This window comes from Bos indicus, chromosome 2 (genome assembly GCF_029378745.1).
Source record: "Bos indicus isolate NIAB-ARS_2022 breed Sahiwal x Tharparkar chromosome 2, NIAB-ARS_B.indTharparkar_mat_pri_1.0, whole genome shotgun sequence".
Lineage (NCBI taxonomy): Eukaryota > Metazoa > Chordata > Mammalia > Artiodactyla > Bovidae > Bos > Bos indicus.
The window spans coordinates 80172467-80196271 of NC_091761.1; the positions used below are offsets into that span (position 1 = coordinate 80172467).

Sequence of the window (23805 nt, forward strand, 5' to 3'; positions counted from 1 at the left end):
GGTGACGTCACAAGGGGCGGGGCGACCCGAGGGTCCTGCGGGCGTGCGGGCGCGTTCCGCAGTCGGTGTTTGGGACGCTGGGTGTTCGGTGACTCGGTCTCTGCTCCGGGTTCGCTGTTACAGCCCAACCCTCCCCGGAGTCCGGGACGGACAGGGCACGCGCCCGTGTCTGTGTGTCAGCGGGACTCAGGACAGAGGCGTCCTCTCGCTGCCTTTTTTTCTTCCTTTTATCCAAAGAAGGGGGCAGTTCTCACGCTTGCCTTACTGTCGCCCCGTTGGGAGCGGGGTTGGTGTGCGGAGTGGTTCGTCTTTTTTTCTTTTAAACTTGTGAGCGCTTTTTTTTTTTCCCCTCCCCCTTTTTTAGGCTCAGTGCCGTCTGGACTGGTTTCCTCGGTCCCTGACTAACCGCTTTCTCCCCCTTCTCTCGCCACCCCCGCCCAAGGTCGCCCCTCCGCCCTCGCCCCTGGCCCGGGGTGGGTGGGAAGCTTTGTTCGGCTCCCTCCCCACCCGAGTCTCCGCAGCGTAGCCGCACCTGCCTCAATATGAACGGGGTCAGGGACCCCCCTCTTTTTATAAAAGATATTAAGCCCGGACTGAAAAACTTAAATGTCGTCTTTATTGTCCTGGAGATAGGTAAGTGAGGTCCGCAGCCCGCCCCGCCGCCCTGTGCGTCCCGGGACAGGAGGGAAGGGCACCGCCGCTGCGAGCCGGGGGCTCCCCTCCCCCTCTCCTCCCTCGCTTCTCCCCTCCCCCATCCACGTGGCCCCGTTGGCCCCCGCCGGCTCGGTAGCCCGCCTGCGGCGAGAACCCGGGGCTCTGCCTCTACCCACCACCTTTCAGGTGCATTTTGATCCCGGAGGAGGAGTTAGCTTTTTGGAAGTCCTCATTATCTAATACACCCCTCCCCCTTTGATTTTTAAATTTTTACAGGACGCGTGACCAAAACCAAAGACGGCCATGAAGTGAGATCATGCAAAGTAGCAGATAAAACTGGCAGCATCACTATTTCCGTGTGGGATGAAATCGGAGGTCTTATACAGCCAGGGGATATTATTCGGTTGACCAGAGGGTAGGTGTGCTTAAAAGGGTTGGGGAATGAGTGCGCCTCCAAAGTAGGAGTCTGCAGAATCCGAGTTGGCTGACGCCCGGCTCCTTGGCAAGTTCTGGATAAAGTTTAGTGTTTTCTGTGGGCCACTCCGAGGATTTTTGAGCCCCATTGATATTAACCTGAGATGGTGGACGGCATTGGGATGTAACACCTTTGCCTTTAAAAGTTTCCCAGTTTCAGCTGGGAATCTAGCCACACCTTGTTTACAAATTAGGTAGGTTTTTAAATACCATTCTAGAATTATTCAGTCTTTTTAGTAGACTATTAAAACTGACATAGTTAATATTTCATCTTTTTTCATTAACTATATAATGTAGTTGTCAGTTTATTTCCCCAACCTTTCCCCCTTTTAATAACTTTTGAAGTCTACCCATGTTTTATTTGTATACACATTTAGACCGTGTGTACTTAAATTGAGATTGTAGCTGGAGAATTTAGCCGGTTTTGTAGTGTGTCAAATTTGTACACGGATGTAAAAATTGAAAGGAAGTTTACAATATCTGGAAGGTACATTCTTGAAAATGATTCCTTTTGCCCACTGTTGTAAGGTCAGTGTTGCCCAAAAACCAGAATGTTGTGCAGAAAATGTTTGACAGAAAGATATCTATGATACCTCTGTCCAAGACAGTTACTTGGCAGATTGGTTTTTAAAAATAATTTAGTACATTCTTTTGGAGGGGTGGTGGGGGAGGTTATAAGTTAGACTGCGTTTACCAAGATTTACCAAGTTTTTAACTTAGATAAAATGCTAGAGAAGGATCTTTAGATTTTGGAAGCTTTTTGGTTTACAGAATTATAATAATTCATTGGTCATAACTGTAGGAAAAGTGGGTGGAGATTGATGTTAGCTTAGTGAATAGAATCTCAGAAAAGTGTTGGATCACCCTGAAAGTAGGAACTTAAGAGCCCTTTAATAGTATCTTAAAGGTCTTACAGCACCTTCAGGAAGTGAGGCAGAGTATCATCAAAGAAGGAAGTGAGAGTCAGGACTTAGACATTTTTTTCTCATACACTGTGACTCATGACACTGGTTAAATCTTTTAAACTTCCACAGTTTTAACTTGCACAAAAGAGAATTTCTACCAGGGAGGGTAGGGTGAAAATTAGCATCATTAAAGTTTTTTGGCTGCCAAAGTATCTCATCCAGTGATTAGAAGTTATTTTATACACTGTAAACAGCTTCTCATTTCGATTATCGCATATTTGCACATTAAATGCTTAGGTGTGTCCATCAAAAAAACTGTGGAAAAACTGTCAGTAGCCAAGTAGTATCTGTAGGATCTTAAGGAGTATAGTTACCGAGGAGTACAGTGTAAAGGGAAGTTCAAACCCAAAGAAATCTACTATTTTCTAACTTCTGTTTAATCTTGAAGTTACTACGTTTTCTCAACTTTTCTGTAAAATGGGAATCCCAGGTGGCGCTAGTGGTAATGAACCTGTCTGCCAGTGCAGGAGACATTAAGAGACATGGGTTCAGTCCCTGGGTTGGGAAGATCCGCTAGAGAAGGATATAGCAACCCACTCCAGTATTCCTGCCCGGAGAATCCTATTAACAGAGGAGCCTGGCAGACTACGACAGTCCGTGGGGTCACGAAGAGTTGGACACAACTAAAGCAACTTAGCACGCATACCTTACTTACTAAAGTAACATATCCAGTGGAGTCTGGCCTATTTGTAAGGCCCTTAAATTCTTGTTAAATCTAACAACAGAAGCTTTGGAAGAAAGGTATACATCTCAATAATAGTAATTTGAATATTGACATGCATATCAGAAAATCCTGCAAACATTGATCTCATTCCTGAAATAAGTGAAAGTTAAATGTTTTAGTGCTGTAATTCATGGGATTGCAAAGAGTTGGACACGACTGAGCGACTGAACTGAACTGTTTTAGTCGCAGTAAGTTCAAATTTTCTCTCAAAGTAGGTGTTAATTTTTACCTTAATAAGGGAAGATATTAGTGCACTGTCTCCTCAGTCAGTTTTTTGTGTAACAAAGTGATGAATGGAATCTTTAATAAATAACATTTACTAAATGAGAAGAAATACATAATGTGAGACTAGAAGAATTTTATTAACTTGTATTAAAAGATAAACCATCACTGTACTTAGTTAAGTAATGCTTGGTTTTAATGTATCTTTCTAAATCATGAAACTTAATAGTAGTTGTACAAAGAAACAAGCCTTGGGCTTATTTTATAATATTAACATTTTTCATAGATTTGTGTATAAGATTATTTTGTCTAATACTATTTGAATTCAAAATTGTTTACATGTTCAGCTGTTGTTGCTAAAAATAGGGAATTTGGAAAAACAAATCAGTGTAAGATTATGATCTTAGTTTTTTAGCCCCTTCCTTGATTAAATATACTGAATTTTTAGTAACTTAGGAATAACACATGCTAGCCTGTTTTTGGAGGCAAAAGAAAAACTATTTTACCAATATCTGGTAGACCAATTATGTAAGTGTAAAATTAAACACTGGGATGTAGATTTTATATGTCCTGTGATTGAATAAAGTAATTTCTGATTAAGTCTCTGTAGTTTGAAAGTTCTCCCTATGTTAATTGACTAAAGATATGATCTTTGGAGTATAATAATGCTTCCTTTGGAAAAAGACTTCTTTTTCTAGGGTTAGTTATTGTTTAATTATATCAAAATTTGGCAGTAGATTTTTCTTCACATTATTATTTAGTAAGTAACAAGTTAATCAATGGCAGAGACAGGGCTTGAGCCCTACCTGCACCCCAGTACAAAAAACACAGTATAAAAATTTATTGAAGTCGAAGGAAACAGATATTTCCATAGAACTGATGTTTCTTTTCTTTCTAGGTATGCATCCATGTGGAAAGGATGTCTGACACTTTATACTGGAAGGGGTGGAGAACTTCAGAAAATTGGGGAGTAAGTATTAAAATATGTTTCATATAATTGAATAAATTACAGATAATATCAACAGAATAACTGGTAGGTATGAAGTATGCACCTCTTTTTTGACTGGTAGACTGAATGCTTCCAGCAGCTTAACTTTCTGTGTATGTGCTAGTTGAACAGCTATCAGTACTGTTTCCTGTGGTTGAGAATGTCAGTTTTTCCTGGCAAAGAGCATTAAGAAGCTGAACTTGAGATGATCCCCCGTGGGACCATTTCTGTCGGCTTTGGGAACGTTTATCTTTCAGGTGTCACAAGTACCATTTGAAGTAAACTCTGTCATCTAGTGAATTTTCAGTTAAGAAGCTGAGTATTAGTTTTAGGCAGTAAGTTTAATTTTTCTCTTTCTCTGTTTATGGGTGAATATGTACCCATATGTAAAGGGACTTGAAGCAGTGACAATTGAAGTCCTGTATTTATCCAGTCTAGGTACTGGACAGGCTGCCACAGTGTGAGCTTCCTAAACTACTACCCTGGTAATCTCCACCTTGACTTGGAGGAACCATCCTCTCTAGGGGTGTAAAGGTAGTTCAGTCTCCACACTGGCCTAGACATTTGGGATGTACTCATGAAGTATGTGTAGGCAGTGAACCAGACCATTAAGTCCATTCTACTTGGTTTATGCCTAGGACACCTACTTAATATCTATCAAAATAGAGGATATCTAAAGGGAGAAGCCACAAATGGCACCAGAAAACAAAGGAAGAATGTTTTCTATACTGCAGGCATAAGATACTTTGGGAAGAGTAAGCAGTCTTTGAGCTTTTTTTTTTTTAAGCTTTTAAAGATAATAAACTGGTAACACTGCTTCCGCTAGGAGGAAAATTAGAGTTCACTTCTGTTCATATTTAGAGTAATGCTAGAGCAATGTGCTATGAGAGGTCTTAGCGTTAGTATTACAGAAAGATGTTGGATTCTGACTCAACCTTCACATACATGTACAGTATTTATAATAATGGAGGTCAGTTACATGAAGAACCACTGGAGGTCACTCAATGCATAGTGACTTTGTGTTGGGGTCAGTATAGGAGTTACCAAAACTGATTTTAATTTGTGGGTTGAGCTAAGAAATGCTTATGTGTAATGTTAATTAATATACACCATAGTCAGTTGATAAGGCTTGGGATAAACTGTTTTCTTGATAGCCAGTTGTCTTTTATTAATGCCTGTAAAATCCACTTTTAACCTTGAATGATTATCTTTGCAGATTCACAGTGATTGGTCAAAGAATGACTATGACTGGATGAGAGTGCGTGAGTGGATCAGTGCAAATCCATCACCACTGCTGGAAAAACCACTCTGGAACCCTATACATGGTTCAGAGGCATCAGTCAGCCTGTGTGGAAAAATAGGACAAAGATGTGTTTCTGTGTCCTTGATCTTTGACATTTAATTTTTGCAGTACAGAATTAGAACTAAAATACAAAATAGAATGTTTTTAACATTGTCGACAATCGAGTATTTGAGGTTTTTTTTCCTAATGAAACAAAGCTTTTAGGAAGTTTTATTGTAAATGAATAGAGTTAGCATGTTGCTGTTTGGTTAATTCATTGACATCTAAGTTCTTTATTCCTGTCAGTTATGCATACTATATAAAGGTTGATTATTTCAGAAATCATTCAAATTGTCCTTTATTGTCTTTCAGATTTTGTATGGTTTATTCAGAATTGCCAAATTTCAGTGAACCTAACCCAGATTATCGAGGACAACAGAACAAAGGGGTAATTAATCCAAATGTATTGTCTGTTTTTATGATTAGGCTTTTGACTGTGTAATATAATTCTATGGCTGGGTTTCCAAGCTTTTCATATCCTAAGTATAATGGAGACAGTTTTAAAAAGAATCTTTTAAAGGTCATTTTCATTTTATGTGTTTTGTGAGTCTGTATAGGATCTGAAATGGTGCTGATGAACCTATTTGCAGGGAAGGAATGGAGACAAAAACGTGGAAAATGGACTGATGGACAGAGTGGGGGAAGGAGAGGGTGGGACGAATTGAGCAAGTAGCATTGCGATATATACATTACCGTGTGTAAAACAGTTAATGGGAAGCTGCTGTATGACACAGGGAGCCCAGCCTGGCGCTTAGAGGGTGGGACTGGGTGACTGGTGGGAGGGAGGTTCAAAAGGGAGGGGACACACAGACACACATACAACAGTTATGTCAGATTTGAGTTGTACAGCAGAAATCAATACAACATTGTAAAGAAATTTATCCTCCAATTAAAAATAAAATTTAAAAATTGTTTTAAAAAGCCTTGAAATTAAAAAAAAAGAATGGATGCATGTTATATGTTTATTTTGAAATCTTCATTTGATTAAGTTAAAACTTTTTTTTTATAGGCACACAATGAACAGAAGAATAATTCCATGAATAATAGTAACAATGTGGGTACAGGTACATTTGGACCAATGGGTAAGATTTTTTTTTTTTGGCGTATTTGTAATCAGGTATAAGAATTAAGGGAATCTCTTATGCAAAAAAAATTGTCTTTAGGCAAAAATTAGAACTAAAAGGGAAAGTACTGTGAAAGAGGGAATTCTCAAATAACTAATTTTTCTAGAAAAAACTGATACCCTCTTAAGCTAATTTATTGTGCACATTCTGTATTTAAACATTTGGACCAGTTACTGGGAACAGTGATTAAGAAATTAAGTTTTGATGATGCATTATGTTATTTCTTCTTGATTTTTACAGAATTTCTATAGTAATTATTATTATTTTTTTTATAGAAATTCTAGTAATTATTTACCAGGAAGTCCCCTGGTGGCTCAGAAGTTAAAGCATCTGCCTGCAATGCAGGAGACCTGGGTTAGATCCCTGGGTCAGGAAGATCCCCTGGAGAAGGAAATGGCAACCCACTCCAATATTCTTGCCTGGAGAATCCCATGGACGGAGGAGCCTGGTGGGCTACAGTCCTTGGGGTCGCAAAGAGTCGGACACGACGGAGCGACTTCACTTTCTTTCTTTCTTTCTAGTAGTTATTTATAGTAGATTCAGAATAACTGGTTATTTTTGTGTACTGAAAGCAGTTTATCCTCAGATTAATAGCTCACCTTAGTTTTTCATATGCTAATAGCTGGCCTTTACCCCTCAAAAACCCTCAAAGGTCAATGGCTCTTATATCCTTGTTAAAGGTCTTTTGAAGCCTTTATTCTTAAAGACTTAGGGAAAAGTCTGTTGTGATTGGAATTCATTAGGGTGGCTGAGGGCTTCTCTGGCTGCTTAGACTGTAGAGAATCCACCTGCAATGCAGGAGACCTGGGTTCAATCCCTGGGTTGGGAAGATCCCCTGGAGAAAGGGCATAGCAACCTATTCCACTCTTCCTGCCTAGAGAATCCCCATGGACAGAGGAGCCTGGTGGACTGAGGTCTGTAGGGATGCAGAGTTGGACACAGCTGAGCACACAGCACAGTGTGGCTGGAATTTACTTGACCTGTTGGCTACATGTTTTGGCACAGCTCTGATGATTGTTATGTTGTGGGAAACTTTGCTGTTTTTTCCTTTAAAAAGTTAGAATTATATAAATATCTCTTAAAATATTACTAACCTTATTTGAACCAAATGCCAATACTTATATACTATTTTTCTTTTACTTTTTCCCTCAATACAGGTAGTACATTATCTATGCTTTTTTCCTACTTTGTTACTATCTCATTCAGTTCCCCAAGTTGTTCTTTTCCCCTACTCCTTATTGATACAAGCATCAGTTAATACATTTGAAGTAAATACACATTTGGAAAAACGTAGAACTCACACTGATTTTTTTTCCAGTAGTTTACAAGTAAAGGTGTTTGTTTTCCATAATATTCTTATAAGCATTAATAGCATGTGTTGGAACTTCAAATAGATGTAATTCTGTCTGAAAATGGTGATTTTTTTTTTTATATTCTTTCTTAGGAAATGGGGTTCAGACTGGCGCAGAAGCGAGGGGATGCCAATTTTCATATGCTGGTAGAAGCAATGGCCGGGGACCTATAAATCCACAGCTACCAGGAACAGCTAATAATCAAACAGTCATGACCACAATAAGTAATGGCAGGGACCCTCGGAGAGCCTTTAAAAGATGACCTATGCCAAATACTCACATGTAGTTTTTAAACTACATGCCCTACTTGAACACTTATTGCACTTTTATTTATTGTTAACTGTGAAAACTGTCCTTTATCTGTTTCTTTTTATGTTTTTGGTTTGTTAACAAGAGTGGTTTGTTTTTTATAGAAGAACTATTAAGCTGCTCGAGTCTCCTATTGAAGAATGGGAACACTCTGAAGAATAGGGGCATTTATTTTTAGAGCAAAAAGATCTTTGGATATCCTCTAAAAAAACCTGCACCCATTTCATGGGTGAGTTACTTACGCCATCAGCATTTTAGCCTCTATGAGTCTGTCTTCTATATAAATTTTGTAATATTTAAAATAAGGCTTAGTGGGAGATGTTCTTTTGTCTTAAATACAGATATTGCCAACTGAAGCAATAACCACCAAAAAAACAAAAATCTGGTCAATGTTAACAGCAATTTTTGAGTGTGACTCCAGGGAATGATTGACTTCTTGAGTGACTGCCATTAAGATTTTCCAAGGACTGAATCATCCTAAACTCGTATTTTATTACCAAAAAGCATATTCTTTATCAGAATTATGGAACAGAATGTGATCTGCATTATGAAAAATTTTTAGGAATCTAAATTTATTTTAGGGTAGTCCTATTAATATTTATCAGCTTTGTGCATTACACTGAATGGAAATTTAAACCTGAGGCCTTGAATGTTTATTTTTTGAAACTACCGTGTCAAATATTGAAATTTAATTTGAGGGAGTTATAAAGTGATAGTAAACATTGATCTAACTTTTACAAATTATGGTAGATAAATATTATAGTGAAGGCAATTCAAATTGAATTTATGTAGAAATATTCAGTCTTATATAGGGTCCTGGGTACTTGCAGAAAATCGGCCTGGAGTGAAAATCCTAGGTACTTACTTATTTGAAGGGAGTGTGTGTGTGTGTTTATTGTCAAAATTTCTGAACACAATTCACAAAGCCTTATAAGCAGAAGTTAAGAAATGGCTCTCTCAAAGAAGCAAATACAGCTTTATTTAGAAATATAAAGGTTAAATTTACTCATATAATGTTAAATGGTGTCCAGTTCCACTTTTCACTGTAGGGTGGATAACTGGAAAATTTTTCCTTTGTCAGAATTAAAGTCTTCTTCAAAATTATCTCTTGAATAAAATTTGCATTAATGTTAACAGACCTACCTTATTTTTGCTCTTTTCATGATTTACAGTGGAGAGCCAGTACTTTTTTTTTTAACTGTAACTGAAGTCATGACTTCAGCCTGTGTGTGACTCCTTAGCTCTGTATTTATTACTTTGTCTTTTTTCTCTCACCTCAAATAGCAAAATAGTTTAATTAGGCTTTGTTTCCTGAAAGTGCCATGGCGTTTGAATATAAAAATCTGTGCCAGATATTTATTTGCTTTAATCCAGTTTCTAACAGCGTGCCACGTATCAGGCACTGTGTCGGTAGTGTTAAGGGGTAAATGAAGTAATGAATAAGCTCAAGAAGTTTCTTTATGGTACTTAACTGGGGATTATATGTTATAGAAATGTTTTCACATACTGATTATTATAGTTCATTTGGTTTTGTGGCTAGTATTTTTTCAAGATGTTCACAAAATTACAGATGTTTGAAGTAAAAAAAAAATTGCAAATTAGTTTTTTTTTTTTTTTTAAATCTTTAAGGGTAGGAGCCCCTAAGACTGAGTTATTTGTGGAAGATTAGTATTAAAGGTGATTTTGAATGAAAGAATTTTAGAGTTTAAAAAAAAATAATCAGGTAATGGCTTGCTGAGATGCTAATCCTGGCCTGATTCTCTTCACCTGTGGTATTGGACAAGCTGTTCACTTAAAACCTCTGTAAGCCTTAGGTTCCATTACTGTAAAAATAAGTAAGTGATATTACCCCTTTAGAGTTATTTAAGATTTTTCCAAGTGAATGATTAGAATGATTTCTAGCTCCTAATAAGCAGTCAAATGTTTGTTGTCTAATCATACCTCAAGAATAGAAAAAAATGCAGGAGTTAGGTGTGGAGTATTGTTACCTTTAATGTGTTGAGATTAAGTAGAGAAAGACCTTACATTTTACTTTTGTGATTGATGTTTGCCTCAATAATTTAACCTTGCTGTTCTGTGGGGTTTTTTTTAAAATCATTTATTAACAAATTTCTTTTTTCTTAAGGGAAGCCTCCAAAACCAAAGCAAAGTGAGTTACAATTCATATTGAATATTTGCCTTCTCAGCCTGCTTGGACAGTACTCATCAAGAAGTTAAGAGGAAGAAAGATTCCCACCTTCCCCCTTCCTGGCGCTTTCAGCTAACAACTTCATAAGTTTAAACATCTACTGAAAACAAAGGCCATTTGGTATAGAAATACACACTACTGGGTTTGGGTCCCACTTTATCTTTCTAAGTCAGTTCTGAAGTGGATTGAAATGAATTGAAGTCTCATTAGGCAGATCGCCCCTTCTCTCTGGGCAGGTTCTTTGGGGGGGTTACTACAATACAGACTTGGAAACATGAAACCCATAAAGCAAGGTGATGTTACATATTAGTGAAGCCTGCAGTATGCTTTCCCATGGACATTTATGCCAACTCATTTTTGCTTGGTTCCTGTAGTTTTAGTAATTGCATTTTAAATTTGAGGACAGTTTAACTTGAGGCTCCCCTAAATAATTGTATCACTGAGAACCGAGTATTTGTCACTTGTAGTTTTATTTTTTAACATTTTAAGAGAATGGTTAATTTGCTGGGTTGAGTAATAATGCCGAGGGAATGATACTAAAAACAAATAGATACGAGGTTAGTAAAATCAGTGATCTATAAAGAACATGTAATCAGAAAGTGGTTAACCAGCCCTAGAAAGTTTTCTCAGAAGGTACGAATTTGAGAGTATTTTACATCAGTCTTAAGACATAGTAGCAATTCTTAGTTTATATGGATCTGACATAACAATTTAGTTACTGACATGCCTTCCTTTTTGTTATACCTTAATAATACCATTATCATAATGTACCATAATGATAGATTGCTCCAAGCAATTGTAGGCTGCCGTGACTCTTAATTAAAGAGATTTAATGTATTCACAAAGGTTCTAGAAACAACAAACAAAAAACCACATGAAAAACAGTTTTAACATAAGACTTTGACACCAAAGTTCGTTTATTCCTCTAGACTTGTTTTTGGAGTAGACTTGTTCTCAGCTATGATGCCTTTTTTTTTTTTAATCTACTTTTCCTTGTGTTAATTTGTTTTGTCCCCTATCCGATGGAAGTGAACATTTCTAGTAGAAGAGAGTCACAGTTGTTCTCTGGTACAGGATTAATGATGAGTAAAAGCAGATATACTTGGCCATAGTGACAATCTGAGTATTGAGGTTCCAGCCAATTATTAAATAGATGTTGGGGTAAACAACCCCACATTTCACAAAGTAGCCATAATGACTAACAGTTGAGATATGCTTTTGAGGAAATCTAATTGTGACCTTGGGAAAACAGCACTATCCTGAATGGTACGTTGTTAGGACCTGAGGGGGAGAAACTAGAAAAACTTTGCAGGTGTGTTCAAGTTTTTTCCAAATCTCTTCAGGTTTACTTCATTAGGGATCCACCAGAATTTGTTCCAGTGCTGTGGTCACAGTACTCCAGGTTTCTGAGCTAAAAGTGTATAATGATGTTTCTTAAAGCACAAATCACAGATGAGAAAATCAAGTCCAGGCCATCTGACAAACCATTCATGTAGTATTTCCTCATTAAGAACATTAGGTCCAAAGATATTCCTAAGAGCTGTTTACCAGTGAGATAATAAGTATGATGAAAAGAAAATCAGCATTTTAACAAGTTTTGACTAGTAGACATTCCATTTGTCTTTTTCAGGGCCTTGATAAGTAATACATGTCTTTAAAAATCAGATCTTTAACCATTTTACACCAAAATTTGAGTACATTTTTGTTTCATGCCAACAAAATTTATACTTCTGGACATAGAGAGTCCAGTTTCTTTGTCCACATACTGATACTGAATAAAACTCTCAAAGAATGGTTTATAAACCTATAGGATTTTCCCCAGGAACTTGTTAGGTGTATGGATTATTTCTGTGCTCCACCAGAAGAATGTGTAAGTGTAGGTTGGAGAGAGCTGCACTTGAAACAAAGTCTCTGAAGATTTTTGTCTCCTGCCCTTGATATTAACACAGAAATAACTATCTTGAAATAAATGTACACATGCACATACCAGTTTATTTTTGTGAGGTTAGAATGTATCAAGGTCTAGATTATAAAAAATAGTACTCAGACATATGCACCTCCAAAAGTCAGAATTGATGGGTAAAGCAGGGTAATTCCAAGCAGGATAGAGTTTGAGTACAGCCTGTCAGCACTCTTGAGTTTTGAACTAGGTTCGAATAGAATATCTTAGGGTCAGGTTATCCATAGTGGAATTGCCTGGCTTCCTCTGGACCTATATTGATTAAAGTGAAAATATGCCTTTTCAAACGCTAGTTTTCTGTTAAAAAGAATTAAAATAGATTTTATCTTTATTTCAGCAAGCCTGTTTGCAGCAGCGTCTGCCTTTCTCCTATCTCCCAAAGCATTCCTCAATTCCCTTTATTGTGTAGAGAGGCTGGCCAAATAGAAAAGTAGTGAAGTTGGAGGCCTATATAAACATTGCTGAGAATACCTCCAGAATCTACCCTCATTGACCTCGATCCTGTTCTTCACAGGGGCAGGTATCATAAATATGTTACATAAATGGGTAATAAGCAAGGCACAGCTTGACTGCCAGGTGGAGCTAGTCTTGATTCAAATAGTTATAACCCTAATAGGAAGCTGAGTAAGACCTCTGACCTAAGACTAAGAAAACTAGTAAAAATGGTCAGTTCAGTTCAGTCGCTCAGTCGTGTCCAACTCTGCAACCCCATGAATTGCAGCACGCCAGGCTTCCCTGTCCATCACCAACTCCCGGAGTTTACTCAAACTCATGTCCATTGAGTCAGTGATGCCATCCAGCCATCTCCTCCTCTGTCGCCCCCTTCTCCTACCCCCAATCCCTCCCAGCATGAGTCTTTCCAATGAGTCAACTCTTCGCGTGAGGTGGCCAAAGTACTGGAGTTTCAGCTTTAGCATCATTCCTTCCAAAGAACACCCAGGACTGATCTCCTTTAGAATGGATTGGTTGGATCTCCTTGCAGTCCAAGGGCCTCTCAAGAGTCTTCTCCAACACCATAGTTCAAAAGCATCAATTCTTCGGCGATCAGCTTTCTTCACAGTCCAACTTTCACATCTATACATGACCACTGGAAAAACCATAGCCTTGAATAGATGGACCTTTGTTGGCAAAGAAATATCTCTGCTTTTGAATATGCTATCTAGGTTGGTCATAACTTTTGTTCCAAGGAGTAAGCGTCTTTTAATTTCATGGCTGCAATCACCATCTGCAGTGATTTTGGAGCCCCCAAAATCCACTGTTTGCCCATCTATTTGCCATGAAGTGATGGGACCAGATGCCATGATCTTCGTTTTCTGAATGTTGAGCTTTAAGCCAACTTTTCATTCTCTTTCACTTTCATCAAGAGGCTCTTTCGTTCCTCTTCACTTTCTGCCATAAGGATGGTGTCATCTGCATATCTGAGGTTATTGATATTTCTCCCGGCAGTCTGATTCCAGCTTGTGCTTCTTCCAGCCCAGCGTTTCTTATGATGTACACTGCATGTAAGTTAAGTAAGCAGGGTGACAATATACAGCCTTGACGACTCCTTTTCCTATTTGGAACTAGTCTGTTGTTCCATGTCCCATTCTAACTGTTGCTTCCTGACCTGCATACAAATTTCTCAAGAGGCAGGTCAGGTGGTCTGGTATGTCCATCTCTTTCAGAATTTTCCTCAGTTTATTGTGATCCACACAGTCAAAGGCTTTGGCATAGTCAATAAAGCAGAAATAGATGTTTTTCTGGAACTCTGCTTTTTCGAGGATCCAGCGGATGTTGGCAATTTGATCTCTGGTTCCTCTGCCTTTTCTAAAACCAGCTTGAACATCTGGAAGTTCACGGTTCATGTATTGCTGAAGCCTGGCTTGGAGAATTTTGAGCATTACTTTACTAGCGTGTGAGATGAGTGCACTTGTGTGGTAATTTGAGCATTCTTTGGCATTGCCTTTCTTTGGGATTGGAATGAAAAGTGACCTTTTCCAGTCCTGTGGACACTGCTGAGTTTTCCAAATTTGCTGGCATATTGAAGTGCAGCACTTTCACAGCATCATCATTCAGGATTTGAAATAGCTTAACTGGAATTCCATCACCTCCACTAGCTTTGTTTGTAGTGATGCTTTCTAAGGCCCACTTGACTTCACATTCCAGGATGTCTGGCTCTAGGTGAGTGATCACACCATCATGATTATCTTGGTCATGAAGATCTTTTTTGTACAGTTCTTCTGTGTATTCTTGCCACCTCTTAATATTTTCTGCTTCTGTTAGGTCCATACCATTTCTGTCCTTTATTGAGCCCATCTCTGCATGAAATGTTCCCTTGGTATCTCTAATTTTCTAGAGATCTCGAGATCTCTAGTCTTTCCCATTCTGTTGCTTTCCTGTATTTCTTTTGCATTGATTGCTGAGGAAGGCTTTCTTATCTCTCCTTGCTATTCTTTGAAACTCTGCATTCAGATGTTTTTATCTTTCCTTTTCTCCTTTGCTTTTCGCTTCTCTTTTCACAGCTATTTGTCAGGCCTCCCCAGATAGCCATTTTGCTTGTAGTCAGCATAATTAGTGCCCTCTACTGGATGGTTACGAAATCGTTTAGTAAATTAGGACTGGCTTGATGTGGGGGAAAATTGCCATTATTCCATCAGATGGGATTTTTTTGATGTTTAATCATGTGTGAAAGATCAATAAGGAGCTATATGTTTATAGTTGATGAACAAGCAACACTGACATTAAAAGTAGATTCCTTTCAGTTAAGCAGCTTTATTAAATAAACCCTGAACAGCTCCTTGAAGGGTCAGAAAATATGGGAATTGCTGCCAAGTTTTGTACTCTTGTTATATATTTCAATAATGCTGGTGGGAAGTGTAAATTGTTAAAAATACCTTTGGGTGGGCGGTGGTTTGGTAAAAACAGTTGGAAGTAGAACGCGAAACTGCTCTTACAAATTTTATTCCTTTACTAGTGGTGTTTTGTCAAATCCTGGCCAAGTGACTGCTGTTCTTGGAGTTATGTTAGCTTTGCAGAACATAACCTATTTTAATTGCCAGAGACAATGTGCTTTGGTGAAAAGAACATGATTTTGAGCTGAGGAGATCTTGGTTTGAGACCTAATTCTATTTATTGGCTCTATGGTCATGATCTTCATTTTAAAAAGAGGAATCGGGGGCTATCTGTATACTGGCAGAGTGATGAGAACTATGTGAGCCAATGTATGCAAAACATCTGTTCCATATCTAGAGCTCAACAAGTGTTGTGTCTTTTTCCCCATGAGCAATGGAAATAAGAGGCAAATACTGGTCATTTCTCCATGCCAGTATTAAGAGACAACCTTTTCTATAAAATCTGGAATATTAAGCAGTTTATATAATTGAAATTAACTTCCTTTTTTTAAAAAAAGCTTTTAGAGTCTTCTGGATGCAGAAAAGTACTATGCTGAGATTTTACCATGACAGTTGTTGGATTGAGTCTTCATCACAAAATCTGTCCAATAGCTGAGTACCTTGCACTGTTTTTTTTTCCATTCATCCTTTCCCAGAGGGTGAAGGCATGACTATGAAAGTGCAGGGGAAGAAGAAGAATGTGTGGGCCAGGGTTTGTGTCAGGGAGAAAGTCAGTGGCCAAGGAGAAAACAGAGGGTACTGGAAGGGATTCTGTATTTCCAGTGACACCCTCAGTGTTGCTGTGTACCCAGAGTTTGCCGGTTTGCTTCTGATAAAGCATTAGGTGACTTTCCCCAAGATTCTATTATGAAAAATTTCAAACGTGTTGAAAGAATTGTAGACACGTGTACTCGCCAGTGAGATATTGCCATTACTATCTGACTCTGCTTGTTTTTATTCCATCCGTCTATTCATCCTGTTCTATTCATTAGTCTTTTTAATACATTTCAACTAAACTGCAGACATCAGTGAACTGAATATTTCACTATTTGGCATACTTGTTCATTAATGGAGTTCAAGTGGGTTTTTAGTGTAAAATTTACAAAGAAATGCACAAAACTCAGGTGTACATTTGTGAGCTTTAATGAATGCCTATGCCACCTGTGTAACCCCAACCCCTGTGGAGATACGGAACATTGTCATCATTCCAGGATGTTCTCTCATGTAGCTTCCCAAGTGAATTCCTCATCCCCACAGACCAGTGGCAGTCACTTTTCTGATATTTTAAAAACCACTCAGCTTAAAGCTAAAAGTTTCCCATGTACCAAGGTCAGCTCTAGATTGCCTCACTGAGTTACATAATTCCAGTTTCCACCATGCCAGAATACAACCAAGCCCAGCACCCTCACACACCTCACAAGTGTAATTCCATGACTTTGGTATTTTTAAGTCTCTCTCCTTGTTTCAGTTTAGCTCTGGCCTTACTAACATCTATTTTTTCCCCCTCAAGATTTACATCTGACACCCTAGACTCCTGGGGCAGAAACTGCTGGAATGAAGACCAGCTGAGCAATAGGAGTTGCAGTCCTACGAATGTGACTGGAAGGAGTTGGTTACCTGGAACACACCACTGCCAAGAGCAGCTCTGAGTCAGGGATTAGAGGGGGAGCCTCTGGCAGGATATGATATGAAGTCCTCTGGGATGGAGTGCCAGGACAAGAAGATACACACGAACTTCAGTGTGTGCAGGTCAAATGCTCAGCTGTTTAGCAGGTCTTGAGTCTAAAACTGATTTCTTAAGGCATGAGCTGACCAGAACTGTCTTCTACTTCTTATGGTTTTGCCTTTTCTACCCATCAGTTGGCTTCAAAGCTGGCATACTCAAAGAGTGTGAAACTTCCTTGCCAAGCAGAGGCCCGCCACTCTGAATCTATAGGGAAGTATCCCCAAATGAAACACACTGAATAAAACACTATTGTGTGTTCTTTCCCAATTTATGTACACATGTATACACACATATTAATCACTGTCAACAAAGTTGTTTCTGCATTAAGCCCACATTTCTCAGTCTTAGGTACTTGCCTTTTTTTTTATTACTTGGTCTCTCCACTTCTTTAATGGGTACCCATAATTTATTGTGGAGAAGGCAATGGCACCCCACTCCAGTACTCTTGCCTGGAAAATTTCATGGACGGAGGAGCCTGGTGGGCTGCAGTCCATGAAGTCGCTAAGAGTCGGACACGACTGAGGGACTTCACTTTCACTTTTTACTTTCATGCATTGGAGAAGGAAATGGCAACCCACTCCAGTGTTCTTGCCTGGAGAATCACAGGGACAGGGAAGCCTGGTGGGCTGCCATCTATGGGGTCGCACAGAGTCGGACATGAATGAAGCGACTTAGCAGCAGCAGCAGCATAATTTATTGAGCCCTTGATATGGTCCAGCACTGTACTTATGACTTCCCTACATTATCTCATTGATCCTATTAAATGACCCTGTGAAGAAGGTTTTCTTATCCTCACAGATTAATGATAAAAATGACTAAGATTTAGGAGGGTTGAGCAATTTGCCTGAGATCACACAATCAGGAATTTATACTTTCAACTGCCCCAGTAATATGGAAACTGGGAGGCTCCTGCTGACTCACTGGGCGGTGTGGACAGGAGTTAGGGTTTGAGTTAGTTTTAAAAGGGAGTGTAAATTCAGCTATAGATAGAGACAGAGATGGAGAACAAGAATACAGAATTTGACTAAGTCATATTTTCACTTGGAATTAGTCATACTTTAAATGTCAACTGAATACACACCCAATTAGTTAAAGAAATTTAGTTTACACCAAAGGTGGTATCTTGATAGGGAAATGAATAATTAGATCCCCTCCTCTCAACACAAATATAGAACAACATGGGTGAATTCCCTCATTATTTGGAAATGGAGAAAAGTTATTCCAACAAGGGCTCAAAATCCAGAAACATGGATTAAAAAAAAAAAAAACAAAAAACCATGAAGACAAATTGGAAATAATATTTGTAATTTATATCACTGATAAAGGGCTAAAAGTCCTAATATATAAAAAGCTTGTAAAAGTAGAGAAGATCAATTTCTATGAAAGAAATGGACAAGAAATATAGGCAGTTCACAAAAAAATTCAAATGGTTCTTAAGCATATGAGGAGAATGCTCAATCTCATTCATATTGGGAGATGTAAATTAAATTGCCACTGAGATCCATCACTAGCTTTTAGATCAACAAAAATATAAGAGTTTGAAAATATACTCTATTGGTGACACTGAGAAACAGGCACTTGCTAGTAGGAGGGAATACAAATAGTCTAATCCCTAGGGTTAGAGGTAGGGAGAATTGGAAGTTTTACATTGGAATTTGCCCTGTGACCCTACATCCTAGTCCCTGGGGATCTATCCTTGTGGTGGATTGTAAATGACTTCTAGAATACCTCTGCCTGTACGCATATCTTTGGGTGGTCACCCTCTTCCCCAAACAGTGGGTTTGTCTGAGTACCCTGGGATGGTGGCAAAGTTAATGCAAGCAGAAAATTGAGAAGTACTTGTGCACTGGGGCTTGCTTTCTCTTGATGTGCGTGGAACCCTGAGATTGGCACAAGAACGCATAAATGAGTGCTAGCTAGCCTCCTGGGTGGTGAGAGGCCACTCATGGCATATTCGTTGACAGCCAACCAACCTGCTAACACATGAATGACTCTACCTTGGATTATCCAGTTCCAACTGAGATGACAGCTGACTTGAGTCACATGAGTGAGAACATGTGACTGAAGTCAGCTGTCAGTCACGTGTTGAACTCTGCCAAAATCGCTGACCTACAGAATGCTGAGCTAATATATGAGGTGGTTGCTGTACACTACCAAGTTTTGAGGTAATGTGCTATAGATAGCAAAAGCTAACTGATACTATTCTAAAGATACTCTGACAAACGAAAAGACATGTTCACTGAAGCATTGCCTGTAATAGAAAAAGACTGGGGACAATTCAGATGTCCACCAGTTCAAGGATGGTTGAATGCAGTACAGTGCGTTCACTCAGGGAATACTAAGCAACTGCAATAGAAGTGTCTCTATGAAGTGACTTTTAGGATATGTTTTTGAGTGGGAAAAAAAGCAAAGTACAAAATAGTCCATATATGTGCTACTTTTTAAAGGAAGGGGAATGTGAATATTTTTGCTTTTAGTTTTTTAAATGGAAGAACTGACAATAAAAAATTACTTCTTGAAGAAAAAGGAACGGGACACAAATGAGACTTCACTAATATATTTTGTTTTGTGACTATAATTTTAGAATTATGGAAATGTTTTATACGTAATATATACACAGACACATACACATGAAATCATGAGAATATTTGATCTCACAGCTGGGCACCTGTGAGACTCACTGGAGGTTGGCCAGTATGCTGGAAGAACTCATCAGGAAGCCACCCATTCGGGTGCTGCTGAAACTCAATGGGAGGTGAGTGCCCCTGTGAAGCTCCTGAGCTTGGTTGCCCTCTACCACAGACAAGCAGTGGAGAGCACAGTAGAAGCTGGAAGAGATGACCCTTCCTCTTCAGTGTCTCTCTGATGTCCTCTAATGACAAAGCTTAACATCTTGCCAAAAGAGAAATATTTATAGAGTCTAGCTTTAGGATTACACCCTGGAACAAGGAAGGGTGGGTTTGGAGCTGCACAGTGTTAAGTTGATAACTAGCGCACATACTGCAGTATTTATAGATGATATAATAGGATGTCTGCAATTCACTTCAAAATAGTCCTGTAGGTATAGATGAAACATTATCATTCACATGTTGATAATTATTGAAGTTAGGACAAGTATATAAGGGTGCCAGCTTGTGTTTCTTCCAGTCCAGCGTTTCTCATGATGTGCTCTGCATATAAGTTAAACAAACAGGGTGACAATATACAGTCTTAACGAACTCCTTTTCCTATTTAGAACTAGTCTGTTGTTCCATGTCCCATTCTAACTGTTGCTTCCTGATCTGCATACAAATTTCTCAAGAGGCAGGTCAGGTGGTCTGGTATGTCCATCTCTTTCAGAATTTTCCACAGTTTATTGTGATCCACACAGTCAAAGGCTTTGGCATAGTCAATAAAGCAGAAATAGATGTTTTTCTGGAACTCTCTTGCTTTTTCCATGATCCAGAGGATGTTGGCAATTTGATCTCTGGTTCCTCTGCCTTTTCTAAAACCAGCTTGAACATCTGGAAGTTCACGGTTCATGTATTGCTGAAGCCTGGCTTGGAGAATTTTGAGCATTACTTTACTAGCGTGTGAGATGAGTGCACTTGTGTGGTAGTTTGAACATTCTTTGGCATTGTCTTTCTTTGGGATTGGAATGAAAAGTGACCTTTTCCAGTCCTGTGGCCACTGCTGAGTTTTCCAAATTTGCTGGCATATTGAGTGCAGCACTTTCACAGCATCATCTTTCAGGATTTGGAATAGCTTAACTGGAATTCCATCACCTCCACTAGTGCCGGGGACCAGCCCCGGCTGATCCAGGGTATTCGAAGGAGAGACAGCGTAGGCGAAGATCAGGAAACAATTGCTTAATTAAATGTTAATTAAGGATATAAAGAGTAATAGAATGAGGATAGCTCAGTAGGAAAATTCAGTGAAGAAAAGAGGCTGAAATAAGGATAGCTCAGTGAGGAAATTCAGTGGAGAAAAGAGGCTGAATAATTCAGCCAGAAGGTAAGAGAAAGAACGACATGGTGAGACCAAGTTTCAGTGAACAAGGCCCGCACTTTATTTTTCAAAGTAGTTTTTATACCTTAAGTTATGCACAGAGGATAATGGGGGAAGGGGTAGAGTCTTGCAGCAAACCAGGCTTTCTTCCTGCAAACTTATCATATGCAAAACCTTAGGTGATTTGCATCATCTTCTGGCCCGGAGGCCTGTTAACATTTTAAGACCTTTTCTTCAGAAAACTTGTTTTTCTCTAAAGGTGATTGGTCAGGAGCCACCCTCCAAAAACATTAGATAAAGTTGCATTCCTACAGAGCAAAGGTGTGGTGGGCTATAACAAGAAAAAGAATTAACTCAAGGGTCCCAGGTTACAAACATTAAAGCTACTACTTACACCAATTATATTAACCAATACACTGCCAGGGACACAGCAGGTAAGGGATATGGAAACTTAGCAGCAAACATTGGCCCAACAAGTGAAAATCCCTTCACCAATACAATTTCTAATCAATCTTTTAACTACTCAAAAGAATCTGTGTTTAGACAGTTTAGAACATCTCCTGCCTCTCACAGTTGGGAGGCTCTGAACAATCACATGAGTCCGGAAAAACCTATTCAGGCAGGCTAGAGGATTTCCAAAGGAGTTTGTAAGTTAAACACTGTCACACCCAGGAATTATTAACTGGAGCTGTAAGCTAACTCTTTTTTCAGAGAGGTAGTGGGGGACAGCCCCCCGTAAAGTCAGAGGTGTAGGTGAAAGCACAAAGCAGAAAGTAGGCAGACTCTGGTTTTGGGGGTATATGCTCGAGAATTTCCAGGGGGACTCCTGAAGCTCGATCCCGCCTTTGCGTATGCCGAGCCTCCTTCCTCATGACCTTTGTCATGGGCGGAGTTCCTCACGCTGGCTACCGGCAGTGATAGAATTCCAGTTGAGCTATTCCAGATCCTGAAAAGTGCTGCACTCAATATGCAATATGCACTCAATATGCAATATGCCGGCTCCCGGCACACTAGCTTTGTTCATAGTGATGCTTTCTAAAGCCCACTTGACTCCACATTCCAGGACGTCTGGCTCTAGGTGAGTGATCACACCATTGTGATTATCTTGGTCATGAAGATCTTTTTTGTACAGTTCTTCTGTGTATTCTTGCCATCTCTTCTTAATATTTTCTGCTTCTGTTAGGTCCATACCATTTCTGTCCTTTATCAAGCCCATCTTTGCATGAAATGTTCCTTTGGTATCTCTGATTTTCTTGAAGAGATCTCTAGTCTTTCCCATTCTGTTGTTTTCCTCTATTTCTTTGCATTGATCTCTGAGGAAGGCTTTCTTATCTCTTCTTGCTATTCTTTGGAACTCTGCATTCAGATGTTTATATCTTTCCTTTTCTCCTTTGTTTTTCACTTCTCTTCTTTTCACAGCTATTTGTAAGGCCTCCCCAGACAGCCATTTTGCTTTTTTGCATTTCTTTTCCATGGGGATGGTCTTGATCCCTGTCTGTTGCACAATGTCACAAACCTCATTACATAATTCATCAGGCACTCTATCTATCAGATCTAGGCCCTTAAATCTATTTCTCACTTCCACTGTATAATCATAAGGGATTTGATTTAGGTCATACCTGAATGGTCTAGTGGTTTTCCCTACTTTCTTCAATTTAAGTCTGAATTTGGCAATAAGGAGTTCACGGTCTGAGCCACAGTCAGCTCCTGGTCTTGTTTTTGCTGAGTGTATAGAGCTTCTCCATCTTTGGCTGCAAAGGATATAATCAATCTGATTTCGGTATTGACCATCTGGTGATGTCCATGTGTAGAGTCTTCTCTTGTGTTGTTGGAAGAGGGTGTTATGACCACAAGCTGGAATCAAGATTGCCAGGAGAAATATCAATAACCTCAGATATGAAGATGACACCACCCTTATGGCAGAAAGTGAAGAGGAACTAAAAAGCCTCTTGATGAAAGTGAAAGTGGAGAGTGCAAAAGTTGGCTTAAAGCTCAACATTCAGAAAACGAAGATCATGGCATCCGGTCCCATTACTTCATGGGAAAAAGATGGGGAAACGGTGGAAACAGTGTCAGACTTTATTTTTTTGGGTGCCAAAATCACTGCAGATGGTGACTGCAGCCATGAAATTAAAAGACACTTGCTCCTTGGAAGGAAAGTTATGACCAACCTAGATAGCATATTGAAAAGCAGAGACATTACTTTGCCAACAACGATTTGTCTATTCAAGGCTATGGTTTTTCCTGTGGTCATGTATGGATGTGAGAGTTGGACTGTGAAGATGGCTGAGTGCTGAAGAATTGATGCTTTTGAACTGTGGTATTGGAGAAGACTCTTGAGAGTCCCTTGGACTGCAAGGAGATCCAACTAGTCCATTCTGAAGGAGATCAGCCCTGGGATTTCTTTGGAAGGAATGATGGTAAAGCTGAAACTCCAATACTTTGGCCACCTCATGCGATGAGTTGACTCATTGGAAAAGACTCTGATCTTGGAGGGATTGGGGGTAGGTGGAGAAGGGGACGACAGAGGATGAGATGGCTGGATGGCATCACTGACTCAATGGAGTGAGTCTCAGTGAACTCCGGGAGTTAGTGATGGACAGGGAGGCCTGGTGTGCTGCGATTCATGGGGTCGCAAAGAGTCGGACACGACTGAGCGACTGATCTGATCTGATCTGGTCTATATAAGAGTTCATTTTACTTTTTATATCAACTTGGGCAAACTCCCAAGGATGGTAAGGGACAGGGAGGCCTGGCATGCTGCAGCCCATGGGCTCATAAAGAGTCGGACAGGACTGAGCAACTGAACAACAATAATACATTTTATGCATGGTTTTCTGCTTTATATATACACATATATATGAAAAAAAAATTTGTATAAAAAGTCTCTCTTTTTATATATGTTTTTTCATATATATGA

General features: G+C 39.3%; 1 protein-coding gene across 4 annotated transcripts; it reads left to right on the plus strand.

Moving 5' to 3' along the window:
• The first annotated feature begins 15 nt into the window (after positions 1–15).
• NABP1 (nucleic acid binding protein 1) lies at positions 16–18173 on the plus strand. 4 transcript variants are annotated; one of them, XR_002182315.2, is made up of 7 exons: positions 16–633; positions 931–1069; positions 3938–4009; positions 5682–5757; positions 6379–6451; positions 7938–8383; positions 10280–18173. XR_002182315.2 is itself a non-coding variant. In XM_019974199.2 (6 exons), the coding sequence occupies exons 1-6, from the start codon at positions 543–545 to the stop codon at positions 8105–8107; spliced, it is 621 nt and encodes a 206-aa protein (XP_019829758.1). In that variant the 5' UTR covers positions 16–542; the 3' UTR covers positions 8108–9288. The 4 variants fall into 4 exon arrangements, 1 of the variants encoding a protein (XP_019829758.1); XR_011561160.1 differs by having other exon boundaries at positions 10285–18173; XR_011561161.1 differs by having other exon boundaries at positions 10341–18173.
• The last annotated feature ends 5632 nt before the right edge of the window (positions 18174–23805 follow it).